We start from the raw sequence: 26,220 nt of genomic DNA on the forward strand, positions 1-26,220 counted from the left end.
AAGATGTTTAAGCTCCATAACCTCTTGGGATGGATAATCTGTGTCCTGTGGTTGCTTTTGTGAGAACGTCGCCTCAGATGCGATTGCTGACGTATTTCTATGAGGGATGAATCAGCACGAATCCTATTTAGTTGATAGTTTATGCGTACTATGCTAAGTCACCGTGATGCTCCTGCAGACGGCAGGACGTTTCTGATTGGCTATAACGAGGGCTCATAAAAGCCGCCGCTCCAAGTGTGCGGCGCTGAGTTTTGACCGACCGCTCGTCCGCCACGCCGCGTCGCTGCTTCTCTACCGAGACCCGGCCAGCTTTAGTAAGTCTCCCAGCTCTGCCAATTATTGAACGTTTCCACCTGTAATGCTACTGTCGCAGGTTCGAATCCTGCCTCGGTCATGGATGTGTGTGATGTACTTAGGTTAGTTAGGTTTAAGTAGTTCTAAGTCTAGGGGACTGGTGAGCTCAGTGCTTAGAGCCATTTGAACCATTTGTACTGACACAGCTTAGCTGGCGAATAACAAGTGCGTACACAGTAGCGACTACGATTAGTACTCACGTAATGTCGATACTAAAGAAAAACGACTCAAATACGCGTTCGACCACCCTGATTTAGGTTGTCCGAAGTTTCCCTACAAGGTTCTAGGCCGGTCGTTGGCGAACACATTAGTCGTCGGAGTCACATATCAACACTACTACGAATGAAATTTATTTTCGGAACTAAAATTTTTAAACTCAAATTTCAGTGACAGAAAATGAAATCGCAATACTAAGGAGGAGTTGTAAGACATAAACGAAAGTTGGTGAGCGTGTTTGTACATCTGAAAGATGATGTCTATTCAGATTTTCAGCCAGTCGTATGAGAGTGGCGCTCTTAGCGCCACTATGGGGATGTGTATCAGGTTTGCTTTAAACACACGCTGTAACGGTCGTGGGACTAGACGTGGCAGATTGATGTTTGTTAAGAATGCCTGTAAGGCGACAAAGACGCCACCATCAACAGTTCACTGAGTAGGAAAGAGGTCGTATAATAGGGCTAAGAGAAGCTGTGTGTACTTTGTGCGATAATGCATAAAGACAGGGCGAAAATGTACCCTCTGTACATAACCGCTGGCAGCGGTTTCCACAAGAGTGTACGGTCGCAAGAAGACGGTGCTCCGGACAGCCATGCGGCACTACCCAAAGGGACGACCATTGTGTTCGCTATTGGGCTCTGACGCATCGTACAGCATCTGCAGCAGCAGTTTGAGCAGCAGCAGTTGTCACCACAGTGACACAACGAACTGTTTCAAATCGGTTAGTTCAGGGTCAGCTTTGACCCAGACGCCCTGCAGCGTACATGCCAATGGGCCCAAACCACTACTTCAGTGGTGTCCAGGGAGAGCTCCTTGGAGAGCAGGCTAGAGGTCTGTTGTTTTTCTGATGAAAGCTGGTTCTGCCTCCGCGGCAGTGATAGCCGTGGGTTGGTGAGGAGGAGGACAGTTGGGGCCTGCAACCACCCTGTCTGCGCACTAGACTAAGGGTACATTTTTGACAGTTGGAAGGTTTTAAAATTGCTTAGCTTGTGCGCGTTGACTGATGTCTTGTAAAGTTTAGTTTACACAGTAACAAACGGAAGCGAACACTGCCGAACGAGCATTCGCAGACATTTCGTCAGTATTCATATTTTTCGCCTCCGTGATGATCACTATCGATCGCTTTTGTCTGTGTACAAGCGTTTATACTAGAAAGAGCAGTGGAGAACACGAGATAACGCTGCGGTATTGTTTTTTGTTGATAATAACCGTTACAGGATTCAACTCTGATATTCAGAGAGGATTCTTTTGCATGGTGAGTACACTGTTTATTAACAAGTACGCAAAATGGTGTAGGAAAATGGTGTATGTGGTGGATTTTGTAGGTAAGCGTGAAATGCATCGAGATCTAAGCCTCTGTAGCGCATCTCTATATTTCCCGATTCCCGGCATAATTTTATATGCCCCTCCCGGACAGGCTCTGTCATATTTTAACCTTGTTCGATTACTATTGGAAACCTTACGCGCTACAGCTGGCAAGTAACTATTATCTATGCACGTACTGCATGAACATAGTGTCGGGCGAGACCGATAATCCGGTTACCAACCTCTCCCACGGCACCGAGCGTCTCTGTTCGCCTCTGTCTGTTTTACATTCTTCTATCTGTTTATTGTCCATTTCACTTTCTTACAACAGTTTTGTGTTTAACATTTTCGTTAGTTCTCTAACTCGTTTTAATGCTACGTCAACGCGTGTTAACAAACTGGAAAGACTTATATAATTCCATTCTTGATTTTCATTCTAGTTAAAAACTTCATTGTTTTGCGAGAACAGTTGAGTGTTGAACGTGTTATGCTCGTGAATTATTTCTAAATCTGTAGACAAAATGAGTGGTTTAAGTGACAGTGACATAGATTATTCGTCTAGAAGTAGTGGGATGCCTTCTAAGAAAGCCAAAAGGCTTACTGAGTATAATCCGGGCTGGGAAAATAGTTATTCCTGGTTAAGACAAGTAAAAGAAAACTCGTACAAGGCGTATTGTCGTGTGCGGAATAAAGATCTCTCGTGTGCCCTGGAGGCGTTGCTGACGTAAAACAACATGCATCTGCTAAATCTCACAAGACTGTTCTTACAAGGGAACCTCCCCATCGCACCCCCCTAAGATTTAGTTAAAAGTTGGCACAGCGGATAGGCCTTGAAAAACTGAACACAGATCAATCGAGAAAACAGGAAGAAGTTGTGTGGAACTATGAAAAAAATAAGCAAAATATACAAACTGAGCCGGCCGGAGTGGCCGAGCGGTTTAAGGCGCTACAGTCTGGAACCGCACGACCGCTACGGTCGCAGGTTCGAATCCTGCCTCGGGCATGGATGTGTGTGATGTCCTTAGGTTAGTTAGGTTTAAGTAGTTCTAAGTTCTAGGGGACTTATGACCACAGCAGTTGAGTCCCATAGTGCTCAGAGCCATTTGAACCATTTTTTATACAAACTGAGTAGTCCATGGCAAGATAGGTAACATCAAGGATACTGGGAGGTCAGGAACGCCGTGGTCCCGTGGTTAGCGTTAGCAACTGTGGAACGGGAGGTCCTTGGTTCAAGTCTTCCCTCGAGTGAAAACTTTAATTTTTTATCTTCAGACAATTATTATCTGACAAACTCTTATGTTTTCATCACTTTTTTCGGAGTGATTATCACATCCACAAGGAAACCTATATCGGGCAAGGTAGAAGAATCTTTTTGCCCATTCGCCAAGTGTACAAGTTAGGTGGGTCGACAACATATTCCTGTCATGTGACGCACATGCCGTCACCAGTGTCGTATAGAATATATCAGATGTGTTTTCCTGTGGAGGAATCGGTTGACCTATGACCTTGAGATCAAATGTTTTCGGTTCCCATTGGAGAGGCACGTCCTTTCGTCTACTAATCTCACGGTTTTGCGGTGTGGTCGCAAAACACAGACACTAAACTTATTACAGTGAACAGAGAGGTCAATGAAAGAACGGACAGATCATAACTTTGCGAAAATAAACTTTTCAATCGAGGGAAGACTTGAACCAAGGACCTCTCGTACCGCAGCTGCTCACGCTAACCACGAGACCTTTTTTTAAATTTTTTTTTTAAATCTCATTTTGTTCTATATTGTTCGTTGGATTTGTTCGTGGCGGACGTCTAATGACACCTGTTCAGGTTGTTTGTTGATCCGTTCACTCAGTTTTTTTTATTACAGAGGGTAGCCAAACCCTCTGACCGAACACGCTAAGCTACCGTGCCGGCGACCATGGACTACTCAGTTTGTATATTTTGCTTATTTTTTTCATAGTTCCACACAACTTCTTCCTGTTTTCTCGATTGATCTGTGTTCAGTTTTTCAAGGCCTATCCACTGTGCCGACTTATAACTAAATCTGAGGGGGGTGCGATGGGGAGGTTCCCTTGTTAGCAATAGAGCACCAAGTACCTTATCCAAATATTTCTCGAAGCCTGAATCATTTATCTTCCTCGGAGACGGGCAAGATTACAGCTGGAGAATTCGCATCTGTTTATCTCACGGCAAAGCGTTCTCCAAGTTACAATAGCAAAGATTGTTCACACAAATTAGTACCATATATCTGCAGTGACTTAAAAATCAGTCAAAGTTTTAGCTGCGAAAGAACAAAAGCGGAAGCTATTGCATGCGAAATATTGGCCAAAGAATATGTTAAAAATATTTTAAAGACCATTGATGAAAAAAATCTGTACTTTTCTCTACCGAAAGATGCAAATAATAAAGTAGAAAAATGTTTCTTTGCTTACGATTCTTTTTTTATGACACTGTGGTTGTAAACCGCCTACTGGAATTTGTAGAATGTGACGATGAATGCGCATATCAAGTTTCGAAGTTATTAATAGACACACTGGAGAAGAATGGATTGTCTTTAAATAAACCTTCGACATTCACCACAGACAACACTAAAGTAAACTTAGGCAGCAACCATTCAGTTTATACACTTGTTAACCGAAAATGGCAAAACTGTCAGAGCTGATTGCCCCACCAATACTCTCCACAATGCTACAAAATGCAGCACTTACAAACTGGAAGTGAATGCAGAAAGTTTAATGTTGAAAATATGCAGTCACTTCAGTAGATCTGCGAAACGAAGAGCGGGCTTGCAGCTCCAATTTGAAGAGATGAGATGCAATGGAAAGAAATAATAAAACTTGCTGCTACGAGATTTTTATCTCTTGGTCCTTTTGCCGAAAAAGTATTAAAAATATGGCTTGCACTAAATTTTCATTTTGTAGAATTCCGCAATGGTGTCTGTTAGAAAAGATAATCACATGTGAATAAGAAGAGAAAACCAAAAACTTTGGAGCAAAGAGTCAAGAATACGGAGCAAAAAAATAAATTTCCCATTTTTTTCTTCCTGCGGAACAGTCTCTCTGCACAGAGTTGGTGTCAGTCCCGCGAAACTGAATTATGATGTTACGAATATTTTTGGAAACCTTAAAAGCTTTTATTCTTAACTCTCTAACAGACTCAATCGTTAGGAATTGTTGAAACAGCGTGTTCGTTTGTCTGTGCAAAGCCTCTCTGAAACTCATTGGGATAAAAGATTACCAGCTGTGCGCCTAATTTTGAAGCACTGTCCTTCGATCCTCAAGGTCTTAGATCTGTTTTTGGTGGTTTAGGCACCCACATTAACTCTTCGGCAATAAATACTGATTTGGGGCTCAGGTAGTACTTTGGATCTATCAAAGGCCCCTCGATACCATCATTTTACGAGCAGCACAAGGTCTTGGCCTCTATTAATTATCATTATAAAGAACAAAGGAATTCTCCTCAATGTAGAGACGCAATTAATTAAAAACTTACTTCATGACATGCAAGTCCTATGCGATTCATGAAAAATCTTTTTAAATTAAGCAGAAGTAGTTGCTGAAGCAGTTGGCATCCGACTACAGTTTATTATCAAAAGGAAACCCAGGACAGTTGCAAAGCAAGAAGCATCAAATGAATTCAAATCTTTTGTTGTCCATCCTGTTTTTTATTTTGTCACGGCAGATTTGACAACAAGATTTTGAAGCTGTGAACAAAATTGTGATCTTTTTAACCCCCAGTTTTGCTTCAGTTTTGCGATTCGATTCCGGTAAGACTGTCTACGGCTGAAAGCTCTTTTAGAGAAATGGCGAACTTTTTGAAAACTGGCAAAGTGCACGATAGGCCAAAGTCATCTGAGGCTTTTAGATGTTGAGAATGTGCTGCCCAAGACTCTTGACTTTTTCTGATGTAAATGATCATTTTAGTCAGAAGAAAGGTGGGAAGACTATTATTAAGCAGTCTTACTTTGTAGGCAGCACCTATTACTGACATAGATCATAGTTTTTGAACCTGTTTTTATTTTAACCTTAAATAAATATACTTCCTGTGATAATTTTTGAGTAAAATTACTTTATAAATAAAGCTTAGTTCGGACTTATAAAATGGTTACCATAATTATATCCTGCATTTTCAGTTTAAATTGCATTCTAAAATTGGTACTGTTACGAAATAACCATCCAGTTATAATGTATCAAGCTACTGTAAAATGAGAGAAAGCGAAACTTCTATGATCGACGGTCCAGGGCCCGTAATCTAATGTGGGAGCCATGATTAGACCATACATTCTCTGTCTCACCCTACACTCCCTGTCCGTCAACGACCGATATTTTACCGCTCTCTGTCCCCCTCGCACTGCAGTTTTTCCTTGGTTGTAAGTTTTGTTAAGATCTGCACGAAACGTAAACAGTTCCGTAGTTATGTCTCACTACTAAACAACACATGAACTGACAAACGTTTACTCATTGTTAAACTGTAACGCAGTAACGTAAAAAGGAAAAAAAATAATAATAATACACAGTAGTAGCAGTGAGTTGACAACATCTTAAAGAAATCTGAACTGAAGTTTTACCTTGAATTATGGTTATTTGAGGCCTGAAGTTTCAGATATCGACGGGTGATTCTGTCAGACGATAAGATTGCAATACAGTGAGGGATAGCAGAGTTTCAGTTCAGTACTGAACATTAAATCGACTGTTCCCCACACGCTTCTCCGCAATACTGCGCGGAAGCTTAGTTATTCGTTCGATTTCCATTACAAATGGGATGTTACACGAGCATTAGCGTACCAATGTAAGGTAATGACAACGTAGTTAACTGAAAAGTTGTGTACTTTTCCATATCTCACCCCTGCAAACACTGTGCCACTTCTCAAAAATGGAATACTTGAGAAAAATCGCGTTTCAGAATTCTACAAAACTTATGATGAAATACTATGACCATCCTTTAAATTTCAAGAAAATAATGTTGGCTGTAAATTCCATTATAGTCTACACGCCAGTAATATGGACATTTAGGTCTATACTCGTCGAACATGAACTGCTATCATGCTATTATTAATTAATCCTTTGAGTTCTGTTGCTTTTATTGATTTTCTAGAAATGTATTTGTTTTTGTTATTACCCCTCATGTAATACTTTTGCCATTTTGTACCCCAAATAATACTTTTTTTTTACTTACTGCAATATAATACGACAGTCGATTCTTCATGAAAAAAACTTAGTACTTATGTTAAAATAACAAGTGAAAAACAGGTTGAAATTGTTGTATTATAAAATACAAAGTGCAAAATTGTAATTCATGAAAATTGCTGTACTTTAGGAAGTAACATTTTTAGGTGCAATTTAAGGAACACAATGTACGAAAAGATAAAATCATGAATGGTCTTATATAATGTAGGAATACGTTTCGATGGAAAAGGGAGTCAATATGAACTTATATGAACTTTCTTTGCAGCAGAAATTTCTTTTTTTTTTTTTCCTTGAGCGCCACAAAGCACGAATTTCGTAATATATATACTACTGCTGTAATCGACAAAACAATGTCTGTTTTGACGAGACATGCATGTACATCAGAAGGACATTGTAATGTAAGACACAGACACGTTATAAGCACAGAAATTGTAATAATCAATGATATTTAAAATTACATTCAACTTTCCGCATACGTGAAAAGTATCACAGCTCAGAATGTGCCGCACTTCTTGAATGACCCATTCACACCTGGCAGTAGAAGCTTTGATATGACACTGTTCTTGCTGTGGCGGGTCGTGAAGTAGCCTACAACAAAACTGACGCAAATGTCCTGAAGTGGAAAAATTGCGAGATAGAGATGTGACGTTTTACTTACACGATGGGATGCTTCAAATGAATTTTTCTATGACAGTATAATATTTGCCGTTTTTTGACTTGTATCACTTTTCTCACTGGGGTGCTATGTGCATGAGTGGAGTTCGCAATGCATTGTTTTCAACATCACATCAACAAACATTTTCTCATCTCTTCATCTGACATATACTGCATTCGCAAGGAAATTATATTGGAACCGTATTGCATATCAGTCTCAAACAACCATACAGTTCCCCACAGTCGTTTATTGAACAAAGTAAGAGCATATGGACTATCAGACCAATTGTGTGATTGGATTGAGGAGTTCCTAGATAACAGGACGCAGCATGTTATTCTCAATGGAGAGAAGTCTTCCGAAGTAAGAGTAATTTCAGGTGTGCCGCAGGGGAGTGTCATAGGACCGTTGCTATTCACAATATACATAAATGACCTGGTGGATGACATCGGAAGTTCACTGAGGCTTTTTGCAGATGATGCTGTGGTGTATCGAGAGGTTGTAACAATGGAAAATTGTACTGAAATGCAGGAGGATCTGCAGCGAATTGACGCATGGTGCAGGGAATGGCAACTGAATCTCAATGTAGACAAGTGTAATGTGCTGCGAATACACAGAAAGATAGATCCTTTATCATTTAGCTACAAAATAGCAGGTCAGCAACTGGAAGCAGTTAATACCATAAATTATCTGGGAGTACGCATTAGGAGTGATTTAAAATGGAATGATCATATAATGTTGATTGTCGGTAAAGCAGATGCCAGACTGAGATTCATTGGAAGAATCCTAAGGAAATGCAATCCGAAAACAAAGGAAGTAGGTTACAGTACGCTTGTTCGCCCACTGCTTGAATACTGCTCAGCAGTGTGGGATCCGTACCAGATAGGGTTGATACAAGACATAGAGAAGATCCAACGGAGAGCAGCGCGCTTCGTTACAGGATCATTTAGTAATCGCGAAAGCGTTACGGAGATGATAGATAAACTCCAGTGGAAGACTCTGCAGGAGAGATGCTCAGTAGCTCGGTACGGGCTTTTGTCAAAGTTTCGAGAACATACCTTCACCGAAGAGTCAAGCAGTATATTGCTCCCTCCTACGTATATCTCGCGAAGAGACCATGAGGATAAAATCAGAGAGATTAGAGCCCACACAGAGGCATACCGACAATCCTTCTTTCCACGAACAATACGAGACTGGAATAGAAGGGAGAACCGATAGAGGTACTGAAGGTACCCTCCGCCACACACCGTCAGGTGGCTTGCGGAGTGTGGATGTAGATGTAGATGTAGATGTAGGAATCTCTCAAATTTTCGGTGTCATATAACCATACATAAATGGAAACTTCACAGTAAATTTCCTTAAGGAGTACATGAGGAATCACTTCCTGTGCTCACAGTTAACTGCTAAGCAGCATATAGTGCATATAATCATAAAGGGAGTCAGGGCACTGGACTGACTCCGGTATACTCACCATGATTATCAGAGCTGGTGACCATTTAAAAGGTACGTGTCCGTAAATCGAACCTGCTCGAGCATCTATTCACGGCTCCTACTACAGAAATCCATTCACCACAATGATTGGTGCCTTACGAGAGCGTAAGTGTAATCATAAAAACTATATTCCGTATGTCGAGAGAAGAGCTCTGACAGTTGGCAGCGCAGTTGCCAGTATTCGACATGGACGGGCAGCGAGCCAGCAGCGTAGCCCAGCACTGCGGCAACACTGGGGCGTTGCCACGGTAACGTAAAACAAAAGCTCATGTTCTGATTGGCCGTAGTGCATGCGCAAAGCACGTGCGCCAAGGCCGCGTCAACTGTCAGAGCTCTTCCCCGCCGTACGCACTGTAGTAGAGATGGGCAAACTGAAACACGTTACTGTTTGGAAGCAAATGAAACAGTACAATGTAATGTTTCGATACGCTGTTTCGAAACAGTGAAACAGTTTGTGTTTTGTAATTTAATAAACCTACACATTTTATCATCTTGAATGTCTACTGTATAAGTACACTCCTGGAAATTGAAATAAGAACACCGTGAATTCATTGTCCCAGGAAGGGGAAACTTTATTGACACATTCCTGGGGTCAGATACATCACATGATCACACTGACAGAACCACAGGCACATAGACACAGGCAACAGAGCATGCACAATGTCGGCACTAGTACAGTGTATATCCACCTTTTGCAGCAATGCAGGCTGCTATTCTCCCATGGAGACGATCGTAGACATGCTGGATGTAGTCCTGTGGAACGGCTTGCCATACCATTTCCACCTGGCGCCTCAGTTGGACCAGCGTTCGTGCTGGACGTGCAGACCGCGTGAGATGACGCTTCATCCAGTCCCAAACATGCTCAATGGGGGACAGATCCGGAGATCTTGCTGGCCAGGGTAGTTGACTTACACCTTCTAGAGCACATTGGGTGGCACGGGATACATGCGGACGTGCATTGTCCTGTTGGAACAGCAAGTTCCCTTGCCGGTCTAGGAATGGTAGAACGATGGGTTCGATGACGGATTGGATGTACCGTGCACTATTCAGTGTCCCCTCGACGATCACCAGTGGTGTACGGCCAGTGTAGGAGATCGCTCCCCACACCATGATGCCGGGTGTTGGCCCTGTGTGCCTCGGTCGTATGCAGTCCTGATTGTGGCGCTCACCTGCACGGCGCCAAACACGCATACGACCATCATTGGCACCAAGGCAGAAGCGACTCTCATCGCTGAAGACGACACGTCTCCATTCGTCCCTCCATTCACGCCTGTCGCGACACCACTGAAGGCGGGCTGCACGATGTTGGGGCGTGAGCGGAAGACGGCCTAACGGTGTGCGGGACCGTAGCCCAGCTTCATGGAGACGGTTGCGAATGGTCCTCGCCGATACCCCAGGAGCAACAGTGTCCCTAATTTGCTGGGAAGTGGCGGTGCGGTCCCCTACGGCACTGCGTAGGATCCTACGGTCTTGGCGTGCATCCGTGCATCGCTTCGGTCCGGTGCCAGGTCGACGGGCACGTGCACCTTCCGCCGACCACTGGCGACAACATCGATGTACTGTGGAGACCTCACGCCCCACGTGTTGAGCAATTCGGCGGTACGTCCACCCGGCCTCCCGCATGCCCACTATACGCCCTCGCTCAAAGTCCGTCAACTGCACATACGGTTCACGTCCACGCTGTCGCGGCATGCTACCAGTGTTAAAGACTGCGATGGAGCTCCGTATGCCACGGCAAACTGGCTGACACTGACGGCGGCGGTGCACAAATGCTGCGCACCTAGCGCCATTCGACGGCCAACACCGCGGTTCCTGGTGTGTCCGCTGTGCCGTGCGTGTGATCATTGCTTGTACAGCCCTCTCGCAGTGTCCGGAGCAAGTATGGTGGGTCTGACACACCGGTGTCAATGTGTTCTTTTTTCCATTTCCAGGAGTGTATATCCATGTAAACACGAATGAGGTTCGAGAGCGCTAACCATATCACAGAAAGTATGAAATTATCACTTAGGCGTCTTGGCAGTTTCGTATTTCATGCAGCAAATGCGCTGCTTTCGTGTCGTGTGACTTTCATACTTTTCAATTGGCTGAGGACAGCCATAGCTGAAGACAGAAAAACCACCACGAACGGAACTGGAGGTGCGAGCAAACTGCAGAAACAACGGATATGCTACTGGGATTCCCACATTCCATTAGTATGGGTAATATACCCATCCTGCTAATTTCCATGCACACAAAGGGAATCATTGTGGATAATAGGCACAGTGACTATAGCTTCACAAATAATGCCAAATAATTCGAATAAATAACAAAATATAACAGAAGAAAATTTTGTCTTTCAAGGTGTTTCGAACTGTTACTATAAATTCACCATGCTTCCCAGCCCTTCCCGTTCACCATTACACTATCAGTGATATGTCAAACAGATTGCTTGCAATTATACCTACATCAAATTTGTATATATGTCTAATAACTGTCACTCTACGCCTTTTTTTATTCACAATGTTGTAGGCTTACTTGCGTTTCTTAATATGATTACTGCACATGAACAGAGAAGCGTATGTTATAAAAAAGTGTAATTTAACTGAATGATTTTCACATATTTATTATTTTGAATGTGAATAGTATGCGTTGTTTTATTGTTTGGTTAGTGTTTATAAAGCAGATGTTACGCCATTTCGGGATAGGACAGTCAGCTAGAAACGAAGCTTTATTTTCGGATATCTTAAGCTTCATGCTATTGCTTGTCAAAAAGATTTCGACACTCTTGAAAGTGTTTCACGAAATGGTATGTTGTGTTTCAGTACCTGTGCCGAGCCCGAATCTCGTCCGACACAGAGCGGAATGATACATCACTCTTTCGATACAATTACTCCGTTCCAAGCACAGGTGGACTGAAACAGCCTTATTTTGAAACAACGATACAGTTTCTGTGTCTGGCTCGAGATCGAATCTGGTGCGGTTATCCGAGACAGGGGCGGAATGAAACACCCCTGTTTCGAAACAGTGAACCACAGCCGTTCCGAAACACTGAAACAGTTCCACGTATCGATACACTGTATCGAAACATAGAAACAGTGGCCAAGTCCACACTGTAGTAGCCTAGAGCGGACGGAAATTTCCGATGCCAGACAGGCCGCCATTCGCAGACAAGTAAACAGAGCGGCGGATCAACACGAGACGACCCTGCTGCCCGAACAAGAGAATGTCACATATCAGAATAACAACGCGACTCATCACGAAGTTGTAAGCACCACTTACGATATTTCAATGGACCGAGTAACAGTCAAATAGAAACAGGATTCTAGCTAACTACAGAAAGGAACACCCGATTAAATTACACCACAAAGATGGACCTACATCTCCTTAAATATTCTTCAGCATCTCTTAAATTAACTTCAATGTTCAATCGAACGGTCATGGATTTTCTCCATATCGAAAAACGCATAGCGTAACAACCCATACGAAACTTCTCTTAAGATCTTTGGCCAGCATTTGTTTGATAATTTTTCTGACGTTTCAGCAGCACGAGTGGTAGACATTCTCAAAGATTCATCCTCCATTGCCGGCAATTGTGCACTGAGGTAACAATGCTCATGGGATACCCTCTAACTTCGTGTCCGACTTCCTTTTCCCCCGTGTAGTCCAGAAGCTCGAAGTGGCATGGACTCCACAAGTAGTTGGAAATCACCTGCATAAATACTGGGGCATGCTGCTTCTAATAGCCTTCCGTAATTGCGAAAGTGTTGCTGGTGCTGGACTTTGTACACGAACTGACCTCTCGATTATGTTCCATAAATGTTCGATGGGATTTATGCAGGGCCATCTGGGTGGCCAAATTATTTACTCGAACTGTCCAGAATGTTTTCAAACCAATCGTGAGCAACTGTGGCCCGATGCCTTGACGCTTCGTCATCCATAAAAATTACACCGTTGTTTGGGAACATGAAATCCATGAATGGCTGCATGTGGTCCCCAAGTAGCCAAACATAACCAGAGGACTCAGTCCGTTTCACGTAAACGCAGCCCACACCTTTGAGGAGCCACCACTAGCTTCCACAGTTGCTCATTGATAACTTGGGTCTGTGGGTTTGTTGGGTATACGCCAAACGCGAACCCTACCGTCAGCTCTTACCACTTGAAAGTGGGACTCAGCTGACCAGGCCACGGTTCTCTAGACGTGTAGGGTCCAACCGATTTGGTCACGAGCCCAGGAAAGGTGCTGCAGGCGATACCGTACTGTTGGCAAAGGCACTCGTGTCGTTCGTCTGCTGCCATAGCCCAATAACACCAAATTTCGCCGCACTATCCTAACAGATACTTTCGTCGTACGTCCCAGATTGATTTCTGCCGTTATTTCAAGCAGTGTTGCTTGTCTGTTAGCACTGACAACTCTACCGAAATGCCGCTCCTCTCGGTCGTTCAGAGAAGGCCGTAGGCCACTTGCATTGTCCGCGTTGAGAGGTAATGCCTGAACTTTAGTACTCTTGGCACACTCTTTGCAGTGTGGATCTTGGAATACTGAATTCCCTAACGATTTAAGAAATGGATTGTCCCATGCGTCTAGCTCCAACTACCACCCCGCATTCAAAATCTGTTAATTCCTGTCGTGTGGCCATAATCACATGGGAAGTCTTTTGAAATGAATCACTGGAGAAAAAATAACAGCTTCGCCATTGCACTGTCCTTTTATACCTTGTGCACGCGACACTGTCGCTATTTGTACACGAGCATATTGCTATCCCATGACTTTTATGACCGTAGTGTATGAACCTGCCACGGCAACATCAAAGAGCTCTTTCCTGGTGATTTTCGCTGTAACTCTATCATTGTTACTTGCAACGGTTGTGCATTGCAGCGCGGAAATTCAGGATCTGTTTATCGAGATTTCAAAAAATCTTTTAATAGGCAAGATCGCATTCAACATTATTTATTCCTACGACCGGTTTCAACAGCTGAGGCTTTCATCTTCTGATCTTCAAAAAACTTGTTGTTATACGTCCTGTTCCATTATGACTGTAGTAGTGAACTCTGGAGAAATTATTTTGTGACTTCAGGTACCATGAAAATTTCCAATGAGATCACCCCACGCTGGGCGCCATAAATGTAGTGAACTCTAGAAATTAATGAAATCACACACAAATGGTACAAAGTTAAGGTGTTCACATATGAATGTAAAAGATTGCTTATATGATCAAAACATCAAAGAAATGTATTTATTTTCGTTCTGTTTACATGAACCAGAACAGAAGCGTAAATCTCAGGGCCGATTTGACTGGGCGTAGACACGACTCAGTTATTAAGGGGAAGGAGGAGGGAACGAATCGTCTCACCATTATTCATTATCGTTCGTCGTATGCTGCTGTCGGCGGCAGGCGCTGCGTCGGTACGGCGCGTCGCCTCTGAGCTGTGCTGAACGGGTTGGCTGCCCTCATCAGCAACCGCGGCTTTGTGGAGAGTCCCAGGTACGATCTCCACGTTGTCTGCCCATTGTCGGTTGTGTGGCTGAAGCTGTGCTATCACGGCGTCGGATGGCGAGTGATGGCGATGGGTGGAAGAGTGCCCATGTCCTCTCGCTTCTGCGATGTCTCCGAGACTCCATCCTCTCTCGCTTCTCCTCCATCTCCCAACTCAACTCCTCTTCGAAATATTCTTCCTTTCGGCGCTGTCATCAGCGGACGAAATTTTCAATGCAGCCCAATGACACATTGCCGCTCCACCGCCACGTCTCTTCGTGTGGGATGGAAATGTACCTGGCGTGGGCTCGTGGATTGGCATCTTCCTCAAGATTTCAAATTCTTAAGATGTTTTCCTGTTTTCCGAGGCTGTTAAAAGAGCAGCTACACAATGCTACTTTATAACCACTCACTCTGCGTGAGCCCTGGATAGACGCATGCCTGGGCTCCGTCTCAAAATCTGCTGGTGCCCGTCATGAATGTCCTCACTGTCGAGAAAAACATCTTCTTAAGAATGCTGGCGTCTTCCACACGCCTCCCTGTGCCAATTCCCCGCGCTTTTGTACGCTCCTCCCTGTGCCCATGGGGCGCTGGAAATTTCCGGCACATCCCCGCTTTCTAAGGCAGGTAAAATGACTGCCCCCATGGTGTTCCGTCCTAATGGCTGCAGGTGTCCATCAGCTCTTCGCACGGCGCGCTTCTCGTTGTCAGGCGGGCATTCGCAACGCCTCGCTCCTTGAGCGAGGCGAGGGCGTCCGCTCGGCTTACCGCTGTGTCCCTGCAGAATGACTGCATCCGGGGGCTCGCCCCAGGGTGTCAGGCTCAGCCGCTTGCGGCGCGTTGGCGAAATTGGCCGCAGTCGGACATTTTACACTGTACTACACCTGCTATTTTTACATTATTCTTTATAATATCTAACACGTTCCACAAAGATCAGTTAAAAATAAAAACAGGTTTGTCATCAATTATTTATTTTCGAATCAGAAACATACAAATTTACAATAGCCATACACATCAATAAATATGTACATATACAGGGTGTTACGAAAAGGTACGGCCAAACTTTCAGGAAACATTCCTGACACACAAAGAAAGAAAATATGTTATGTGGACATGTGTCCGGAAACGCTTACTTTCCATGTTAGAGCTCATTTTAGTACTTCTCTTCAAATCACATTAGTCATGGAATGGAAACACACAGCAACAGAACGTACCAGCGTGACTTCAAACACTTCGTTACAGGAAATGTTCAAAATGTCCTCCGTTAGCGAGGATACATGCATCCACCCTCCGTCGCATGGAATCCCTGATGCGCTGATGCAGCCCTGGAGAATGGCGTATTGTATCACAGCCGTCCACAATACGAGCACGAAGAGTCTCTACATTTGGTACCGGGGTTGCTTAGACAAGAGCTTTCAAATGCCCCTATAAATGAAAGTCAAGAGGGTTGAGGTCAGGAGAGCGTGGAGGCCACGGAATTGGTCCACCTCTACCAATCCATCGGTCACCGAATCTGTTGTTGAGAAGCATACGAACACTTCGACTGAAATGTGCAGGAGCTCCATCGTGCATGAACCACATGTTGTGTCGTACTTGTAAAGGCACATGTTCTAGCAACACAGGTAGAGTATCTCGTATGAAATCATGATAACGTGCTCCATTGAGCGTAGATGGAAGAAACTAAAATGAGCTCTAACATGGAAATTAAGCGTTTCAGGACCCATGTCCACATAACATCCTTTCTTTATTTGTGTGTGAGGAATGTTTCCTGAAAGTTTGGCCGTACCTTTTTGTAACACCCAGTATATACACAAATTGTATTTACGTATATTACATGTGCCCAGTACTTTGCAACCTCCAAGGCGCTTGGAGTGGCTTGCAGGAGATCAATCTTCGTGCAGGATGTAGGGCACAAAAGGCACTGGAGCATGTGGCTTGTGGTTTGTTCTTGTCCACAATCACAGGACGAATCTTCTGTTATGAAGCCCCGTCTCTTCAGGTTGTCTCTGGATCGTCCAACTCCTGATCGTAATCTGTTTAAAGATTTCCACACCAGCCAGCTCTCGTTGTGTCCAGGTGGTAGTTCATCAGCTTCTGGCGTCTGCAGGTGAGGCGTCGACTTCTTCCATAACTCCAGCCTTGCCTTCTCTGGTGAAATGGTGAGCTTCTCGGATGTTCTCAGGAAGCTCTTTCGCGATCTCAGCCGTTGCTGTGGTGGATTATGTCCGTGCAGTGGATGGGCACTGTCCTGTTCCACTTTCAGTCTCTCCTTGTTGGCAGCCACTGTTCTGCGTATCCATGGTGGCGCTATTCCAGCTAGGCAGTAGAGCTTATCAGTAGGGGTAAGTCTCAAGCAACCTGTGATCAACTTGCAGGTTTCGTTGAGAGCAATGTCTACTTGTCTGGCATGAGATGACCTGTACCAGACTGGAGAAGCATATTCAGTGGTACATGAAAGGAGCCCCCACGAAGATTGCAATGATTTCCGACCAAGATAAGACTTGCAATCGGGCGTACCTTGGGCGTCAGGTTTCTCCGGCGGCTGATCCTTTCACACCAGAAACATCATCTTGATCCTTTTCAGGATCACAGTTGTCATCAATAAAAACGATACAGTTGAAAAGCCCCTTGTGTAACTTGGGATGTGCACACATAGCATTCCACTGATGCTTGGTGGAAGTTGAATGGAGTAACAGTGCACGCTCCCGTGTAGCCCAAGATCGGGACAAAACCCCTCCGACACATCCTCTTACAAACTATGCCATGTGCCGTTAGTGCTGTCTCACACAACTACAAGGCGCATCCATATGATTCACAGTGACCATTCACCATCTGACGCTGGCTACACTCCTCATATAGTCCACCATATATGGTAACAACAATATACACGAACAATACTAATGTACTCTAGTGCCTGCTGCTTTTCGTAGAGATTGCGGTTCTAATCATGTAGTGGTTGAAGAATATTTGATGGTACAATGGCAGGTCATGTGACTTTGTGTGTTAACTCTTATGCGATAGTATCGTTGTGTTAACAGGACCGTACCCGTCTGCAGATGGCATGTGTCTGTGTGAACTGCCTTTATGATGCTGAGATACTTCCATTGGCAGCAACGGCTTCATATCTGTCCCCAATAGAATGTGTATATAACCAGCTCATATGTCAACTCTGTCCCGGTGCCAGCATCTTGGATACCAAGGATCAGCTACAACTATTGTGGGCCAGCTTGCCTCAGGCGATGATACAGTGGGTTTATGACACCATTCCCAACCCAGTCAGTGCGTGCATCCGGCTAGAGGAGGTGTATTATCAATCTGATACGTGGGCCCATAGTCCGAAGTTCTTTGTGAAACTGACTTGTGTAATCAATGAAATGACATCACATACCCTCACAAACCGCGAAGTTTCATTTCGTACCTCCTCCGCTTTCGGGTGCTTCAACTTTTTTTTGTTTTTGTGATGATGGCATCATAACCCATCATGTTGCTGTAGGGAGCCAGCAACACTTTTGCTGGTCTACCAAGTGGCGACTGGTACACTCCCAGCCGGGTGAGACTTTATTTCTCATTTCAAGTTTCACTCCTCTACCATCTTTCTCTATCCGTAGGTTAAGAAAGTTAGTGTATAGTAGTTAGAATAAGTAGTGGTCGTCCAAATAATTCAGTCAGGAACCATGTAGTAAATTTGTAGTAGTTACTGTTAATGTAGAGTGTGGGATGTCAGAGAATCAATAACTTAAAAATCAGTTTAGTGTTAGTACATTACAAAATTATTAGTGCCAGAAGTAATAAAAGGAGAACCAGATCAGAAATTTAATGTTTATAAAATGTGGTTGGAAGCTAATTGGTCAAACAAGAGTTTGTGCAATCTTACAGAGTTGTTTTATGAGGCATAAAAAGGTCAAGCAAATGTAAGAGAATTGAAGTAATGTATCAGCTTGTAAGTAGATGAACATATAAAGAAACACATACATGAGGAGATACTTGTTCGAATAAGTGATGCGAGATATGATGTAGGCAGAGGCCAAGAAGCCTGGAGTAGTATTTGTATGTGGTTATTGCAGCGAATATGTACGGTTGATGTAGGTTGAAGATATATATTAATTTGCAATTGAAGTTGCTATTAAGTTGAGGGAGTTATGTGTAATGAAGTGTATTGAGTATGAGATGTTAGAAGTATTGAAGTATGTCATTTAGCACATGCGCAACATCTGTTCGCAAGTTATAAGTCAAGCAATTGTAAGAGGATGTACCTATGTGAAAATCTATTACAGCCTATGCGTGCCATATCTGTCAGGGATAGCTAGGAAAAAACCGACCAGTGGCCATATCACAACGACCAGACAGACGCAAGTTCAGCATACAGTACAAGTAAGAGGGCCGGCCGGAGTGGCCGAGCGGTTCTAGGCGCTACAGTCTGGAACCGCGCGACCGCTACGGTCGCAGGTTCGAATCCTGCCTCGGGCATGGATGTGTGTGATGTCCTTAGGTTAGTTAGGTTTAAGTAGTTCTGAGTTCTAGGGGACTAATGATCTCATCAGTTAAGTCCCATAGTGCTCAGAGCCATTTGAACCATTTGTGAACAAGTAAGAGTTTCATCCAAGCAGCAGTTCCGTGTAGACAGAGAAAGTCTATGGTGCTGTCACCACAGTTTACAGGAAAAGTGATGGGTAGATTCTTGCCCAACCACAGAGGTAGCTAACAACAAGTGTTGTATTGGCTATGTACAGAACCGTCATGGCCTTCGACTGGTGGATGACGGGCTGCCTGGTGGTGGTGGCGGCGTGGCTGCTGTGGAAGTACCTCACGTGGAGCTACAGCCACTGGCAGCGCCTGGGCGTGCCCTGTCCACAGCCCTCCGTACCTTTTGGGAACGTCAAAGAGCTCATGCTCGGCCGGAAGCACTTCTCAGAGATCACTGACGATATTTATCGGTAAGATTCTCACAACATTTTTGTACTAAACCTATCTTTGCTTGTCTTGTTACTTGTTTCAGTGTCCTAAACGTTTGCACCATTTAATGGTCCGTGCCAGCATAACCGTTTTCATTTGATAACTCTCCATTCGTGTCATCTTTCAGTTTCTTCCAGTTCTTACATTAGAAAGTAACGCTGTGTGAGAACACTTTCTTCCAGGTTAGATAACATATAAAAGCTATAACATTTTGGAAACTCATTACTGGTTTCTTTGTGAGAGAGAGAGAGAGAGTGTGTGTGTGAGTGCATGTTTTAATACAACTAGGCAGTAAGTGGTAACGTTAAGTTGTGATGCATTTTCTTAAATGTTTAAAGCATATGCTCAAATAAAATGAGATTGGCAGAAAGTGGAAAATGACTACAAGAGAAATTCAAAGCTGTGAAGCTAAAAACTATCAGATTTTGGAAACTCATTACTGGTTTCTTTGTGTGTGTGTGTGTGTGTGTGTGTGTGTGTGTGTGTGTGTGTGTATTCATAAAAATTGGTGTCACATGTAGGAAAAGCAAAGGAACCTTCAGAAAAAGCAATTGAATTAATAACATTAGCTCAGACAGTGACACAGTAAAAAGTGTAAGAAGGGGTGACTGAAAGGTGGGAGGAACAGGGTCGGTGGGCGTAAAGCCCCACTTGGGACAAAAACGAGCACCGAGTTTTCTAGCTGACTGCCGCCAATACAAGAGTCGGCCACCAGATGGCCAGTTTGTCTTATTGTAACCTATTGTTCCATGTTCGTCCCAGCAGATGCTCCAGAAGTGAGGAAATGAGGCAAGTCTGCTTTTTACTACTTACATATGACTTTTCCGATATTTTACTTGAACATTGTGTAATGTAGTATTTGAAAAGAAGCATCAATGACTTACTATTTGACACTACTGTATTTAAGCTTTACTTTAGCGTGGAAATACTTGTTCCAGTTGGTCCCCCAATTCAACAATGCAACATTTCTCAGAAAATGGTGAAACGGGGCAAATCCCCGCAGATATGATGAAGTAAATCCCCGTAAGTCCAACAGTGTGATAACAATCCTTCCAAGATAACCTGTCAAAAGATGACATTCAGCAGACACTGTGTCCGCCCCCGGTAGCTTAGTGGTCAGCACGTCATAACGTCAATCCTATGGGCCCGGGTTCGATTCCCGGCTGGGTCGGAGATTCTCTCCGCTCAGGGACTGGGTGTTGTGTTGTCCTAATCATTATCATCACATCCCCATCGACGCGCAAGTCGCCGAAGTGGCGCCAAATCGAAAGACTTGCACCCGACAAACGGTGTACCCGACGGGAGGCCTTAGTCACACGACATTTACATTTTAGCAGACACTGTGTGAGATTTTCTCAACTGAAGATAATATTCCTCTGCCTAAAATACTGATTTAGGGGAAACTTTCTGGCAAAGCACTGAAATGTGTGCTTCTACCGTTGACACCTAATAAAGAACGAATGGAAGAAGAATGCGTAGGAAGAGAAAAGCGTGCTACTGAGAAGGAAAGACGTGCCACAGAAATATTGCTAAAGGAACAAAACGACGAAAGCTATATTTCATTACATTAATGCCAAAAAGAAAGAAAACAGATCAAACAGTCGGTTGATTATTCTTCAGAGTCATATTTAGACTTTTCATATCATGACAGTAGCTCAGACATAGATATGAACTTCCTGTTTGGCGAAGAACTATCCAAAGAAGAAGAACACGAGAACTTCAAGGAAGAATCCGAGCACCTAACAAAGAACACTATTTACTAAGTACCTAGATGGCTTAGTCTCAGTAATTGAACTCTTTCAAGTTAAGCTACTAATCTTCCTTCCTTAGAGAAGAAAGTATCATTTTCGCGCAAGTATTTTGAAGCATTATGTTCAAATGTGCGAGACATTTAAGTCCAGTATTATCTTTGGTACTTGGCTACAACAATACAACAATGTTGCAAAGGGTCATTTCAACTATTTTTATTATTCAGCCATCCACTTTTGTCTGTGTTTATCTCAAAGACCCTCAAATGGTTCAAATGGCTCTGAGCACTATGGGACTCAACTTCTGAGGTCATTAGTCCCCTAGAACTTAGAACTAGTTAAACCTAACTAACCTAAGGACATCACACACATCCATGCCCGAGGTAGGATTCGAACCTGCGACCGTAGCGGTCTCGCGGTTCCAGACTGTAGCGCCTAGGACCGCACGGCCACTTCGGCCGGCAAAGACCCTCATCATGGGGCTTTACCCGATTTTGTGGTGGAAAACCCCAAAGTTTTTGTTCTTGCAAACTTTTAAATTTCTCTGTATTAATAACGAGACAGAGCTGAACTATGAATGGATTATAGGTAAGAACCCAACATACTGTATCACTTCAGCATGAAATCGCGGGAAAATCAACCCCTCATTGACCACAATACTATAAATACTGAAAATGGCGGGGCTTTACCACCACTTACCCTACAAGCAGCATCTATCATAATTAACAGCGAAAATTTACACAGGAGAAAATGTACGATAACAAAAGGACGACGTGCGAAGTGCTTACCGAGCTGACTCTCTAATCTATAACTTGTACAAAAACATGATTTCAGATATAAAAGTCGAAGGACATGAAAGGTAGGTAGTAGTCTATCTTTCATGTTATTGATTCTGTTCATTGAGCAATCAGTAGAGCAAACGTGAATAATTTAAGAAAAGTGATTTAAGTTTAGCGAGAAGGTGTAAACGTTTAGAACTTGTCGATTACGTAGTTACACTGTTAGAGACGATAATGCACCTGCAAGACGGTTTCTAACACATGAATAGTATCTTCTAAAGTGGTTATGAAATGAACTAGAAAAACTCAAAAAATGATAATGGAGTGCAGTCGCATTAAGCTAGGTGATGCAGAGACAATTAGTTTAGGAAACGAACGCTAAAATAGTAAGAGGTTTGTTATTTGAGAGGAAAAGGGTTATATATGACTTAAAATGCAGATCTACAATAGAAAGATCAGTTTTTCTGAAAAAAATTAATACCAAAAATAAATTACAATGTTATAAAGTCTTTTCTGGAAGTGTTCGTCTGGTGGATAGCCTCATGTAGAAAGGAAAGCTGGAAAACCCACAGCACAGACAAGAGGACAATAAATGCATAGGAATGTGGAGTTATAGAAGAATGTTGAAAATTAGATGAGTAGTTGGGATAAGTAATGAAGAGGTACTGAAGGAAAAAGAGGAGGAAATAAATTTATTTCACAGACTGACTGAAAGGAGAAATAGTTTGTTGGATACATCCTGAAGCATCAAGAAGTTTTTAATCTACTAATGGACAAAAGCCTCGGGGGAAAAATTGACTAGGGAGACCAAGCACTTAGTATAGCAAGTAGGTTCATATGGATATAGCTTTCATTACGAATAACTGTACAGTGATGAAAAGACTTCCACAGAACTTGTGTTTTCCCAGTTTGTTTGATGCCGCTTCCACATGTCCAGTCATATACGTCTCAAATGAAATGATTAAATCAGCCATGGTCCAATTTTGTTAATATTGCGATATTATGTGCAATGCACTCGTTATGTAGTTTTTCATTAGTCGCTCACTGTCATGAATAACACATACTAAATTGTTTGTTGGCTTTAATTGGTTTCATACTCACAATTAAACAAATAGAAATAGGTTACCACGTCATATCTCAAGAACAAGAGCAGGACACGATCACACAGTATACATTATAACAATTTAAAACGGATCTGTCAACTGCCAAGTTTACAGCGTACTTAGAGAAAGCTTTTGATTATGATGAGTGGAATTTTTATCTCATTAATATGCAGTCATTAAAACTATTAGTAGCTTAATGATGGGTGGTGCACGTAATTTTACAATTCTCTGTTCTCACTATTTATCAGTTTCAATTAACTTATAAAATTATGCCATGAACATTCATTTTTGGAATTCTATGTTGCAAGCCTGTTTTTATCACAACGGACTTTGAAAAATCGACCGCAAGATTCTTCACAGCACTGTATTAGTATGATGTATGAAGTTACGAAAGCTATACAGACTGTGCCGGCCGGTGTGGCCGTGCGGTTCTAGGCGCTTCAGTCTGGAACCGCGTGACCGCTACGGTCGTGAGTTCGAATCCTGCCTCGGGCATGGATGTGTGTGATGTCCTTAGGTTAGTTAGGTTTCAGTAGTTCTAAGTTCTAGGGGACTGATGACCTCAGATGTTAAGTCCCATAGTGCTCAGAGCCAGAGCTTACACAGACTGTATGTTTTGATTAGGACTCAAACTTTACCTGTATACCAATTAAGACCTAATAAGCTTCTCCAGTGCATCATTTATGTTCTTTTATCTGGTATTCACATTGAGACAGATGTCATCCACGCTGTGTTTGAGATGAAATTTCTTTCTTTTCTTGTCAGATGATTCCTGCAACGTTGCTTCCTCTGATTGTGTTTGATCTAGGAAAAAAAGATACTGAGCTTGATGCGCATTTCTCAATTAGTTTGTGTTACGCAACCGTTTCTTTTTCTTCCAAAATTGTCCCACAACTGGAAACCAGATTTGAAAAAACAGTCAAATCGAAATAATTAATCCCCATCGATAAATGAGATGTCTTTCAATACCATTGATTGCCAGTAGTCAATTAACGCAGTTAAAATGGTTCATCCGCTGACCTGCAAGCACATGGATGCAGCTGGTCACTTAGGCCGCCGGGGGAGACTGCCCTAAGGGACATTTCTCAGAAGGTCTCTCCGGCAGTGGACGAGGTCAGTGCCACTACGTCAGCCGGCCTTACTTTGAATAACAGGCCCTGTGCGCCGCTCGTCAGAAGACACGAGACAGATGTGATCCACTGTAGTGTAGGACCATCGACAGAATTTGTTTTTAGTAACGTGAATGTGGGAAGGTGAGAAATGTCAGTTTTGGTAAAGCCCGGAAGAATGCTATTATTTCCAGAACATTGAAAACATAGCTTCTTCGATATGCGCGACCCCAGCAGATAAGGTCAGAAAGAGAAGGGAGAAGCCTGGAGTTAGGCTATCGTTGTTTTGTGGCTTGATGATGTGCAACGCAGCTTGAAACTGGCAACTCTGTCCGAACAAGCCTCGGAAGGCCCAACGGTACCGACCGGCCGCCATGTCATAGGCGTCACTGGATGTGGATATGAAGAGGCTTGTGGACATCACACCGCTATGCCGGCCGTTGTCGGTTTTCGTGACCGGAGCCGCTACTTTTCAATCAAATAGCTCCTCAACTGCTCTCACAAGGACTGAGAGCACCCTACTTACCAACACCTCTCGGCACACTCGGAAGTTGACCCATTCAAGTGCTAGCCAAAACCGACAGTGGTTAATTTCAGTGATATGATGGGGACTGGTGTTGCCACTACAGCAAGGCCGTTGGCAATTGAAGTGGTAGTCGGTAAACAAAAAGTTGTGATCCGAACGGTGTAAGTTTTTTTAGTGCGTGTGGCTGTTGACAGAGTTTCACTATTTCTAGATCGAATAGTCAATGAGCAGTAATGTTTGGTTGAAGCTCACAAGTTTGTGTACCTTGAAAGTGTTTGAATATTTGTGTCTCGAAGTGATGGGTCACAAATGTCAGTGAGTTCTGAAGACAAGTTATACAAGTCTAGTCGTATGCCTTTCAATAAAGTGATGTAGCAGGCCGAGTTTTGACATAACCAGCCCCACTAGGTTTTTTCCTTCTTTAGTCAGGTGTTTATGAAGTCCATGTGTGGATGGTTAGTGGGGTTTATCGTTGGTCCCAAAAAACTCTTCCTTGTTTTTAGAACACAAGAATTCTTCCTGAGGACAGGGAGAAAGAGTCTGAGACGCGCTGGGGACAGAGGTAACGTCAAAATTATATTCCAAAATTACAGGTAGAGGACTCAAATAGAATATTGAGTAAAATAATTTAATGAAGATGTACGTAGCTCTGGGCTAGCTACCTTAGACTTAGCAGACGTCGAATGTCTTCTGACAAACAGCTTATCTTTTTCTCTTTTTATCAGACTTCATACTGGTTTGACACGGCCCACCATGAATTCCTTAGCCGTGGTAACTTCTTCATCTCAGTGTATTATTTGTTGGATATATTTTAATCTCTTTCTTGTCCTGCAGTTTTTATCTTCCACTGGTTCCTCAACTACCATGGGATTTATGCCTTTATGTCGTATCACAAGCACTATATTCCTATCCCTTCTACTTGTCAGTGCTTTCCACGTTTTCCTCGCCTCGCCGACTCTGCGGAGAACCTCTTCACTTATTATCTTATCAATGTACTCAGATTTCAACATCCTTCTATGGCACGACATGTCCGATGCTTCGATTCTCTTCTATTCTCGTTTTTTCTATAACACATGATTTTCTGTCACACACTCCTACGCTCTAAACTTACATTCTCTTCCTCAAATTATGGCCGATATTTGATACTAGTAAATTTCTTTTGGCCAGGAAGGTCACCTTTGCCTATACTTCTCTGCATTTTTATGTCCTCCTTACTTCCTGCATCACATGTTATTGTGATTCGAAGGCAGCAAAATTCAATAACTCTGGCTACTTCGTGATTAAGAGCTTGAGGCTACATTTACCGCTAATCTCATTTCCGTCACTCCTCGTTACTTTAGTCTTTCTT

At 43.1% G+C, this 26,220-nt stretch overlaps 1 protein-coding gene across 1 annotated transcript in view; it reads left to right on the forward strand.

Moving 5' to 3' along the window:
• Positions 1-239: 239 nt before the first annotated feature.
• Positions 240-26,220, forward strand: part of LOC126094471 (probable cytochrome P450 6a13) — a 97,204-nt gene continuing 71,223 nt past the window's right edge. The window contains exons 1-2 of the mRNA XM_049908860.1: positions 240-314; positions 19,385-19,588. Of these exons, the coding sequence (XP_049764817.1) occupies positions 19,392-19,588 (197 nt within the window). The 5' untranslated portion in view covers positions 240-314; positions 19,385-19,391. The remainder of the gene's footprint in view (positions 315-19,384; positions 19,589-26,220) is intronic.

The sequence above is a fragment of the Schistocerca cancellata genome, chromosome 8, assembly GCF_023864275.1.
Source record: "Schistocerca cancellata isolate TAMUIC-IGC-003103 chromosome 8, iqSchCanc2.1, whole genome shotgun sequence".
NCBI classification, from domain to species: domain Eukaryota; kingdom Metazoa; phylum Arthropoda; class Insecta; order Orthoptera; family Acrididae; genus Schistocerca; species Schistocerca cancellata.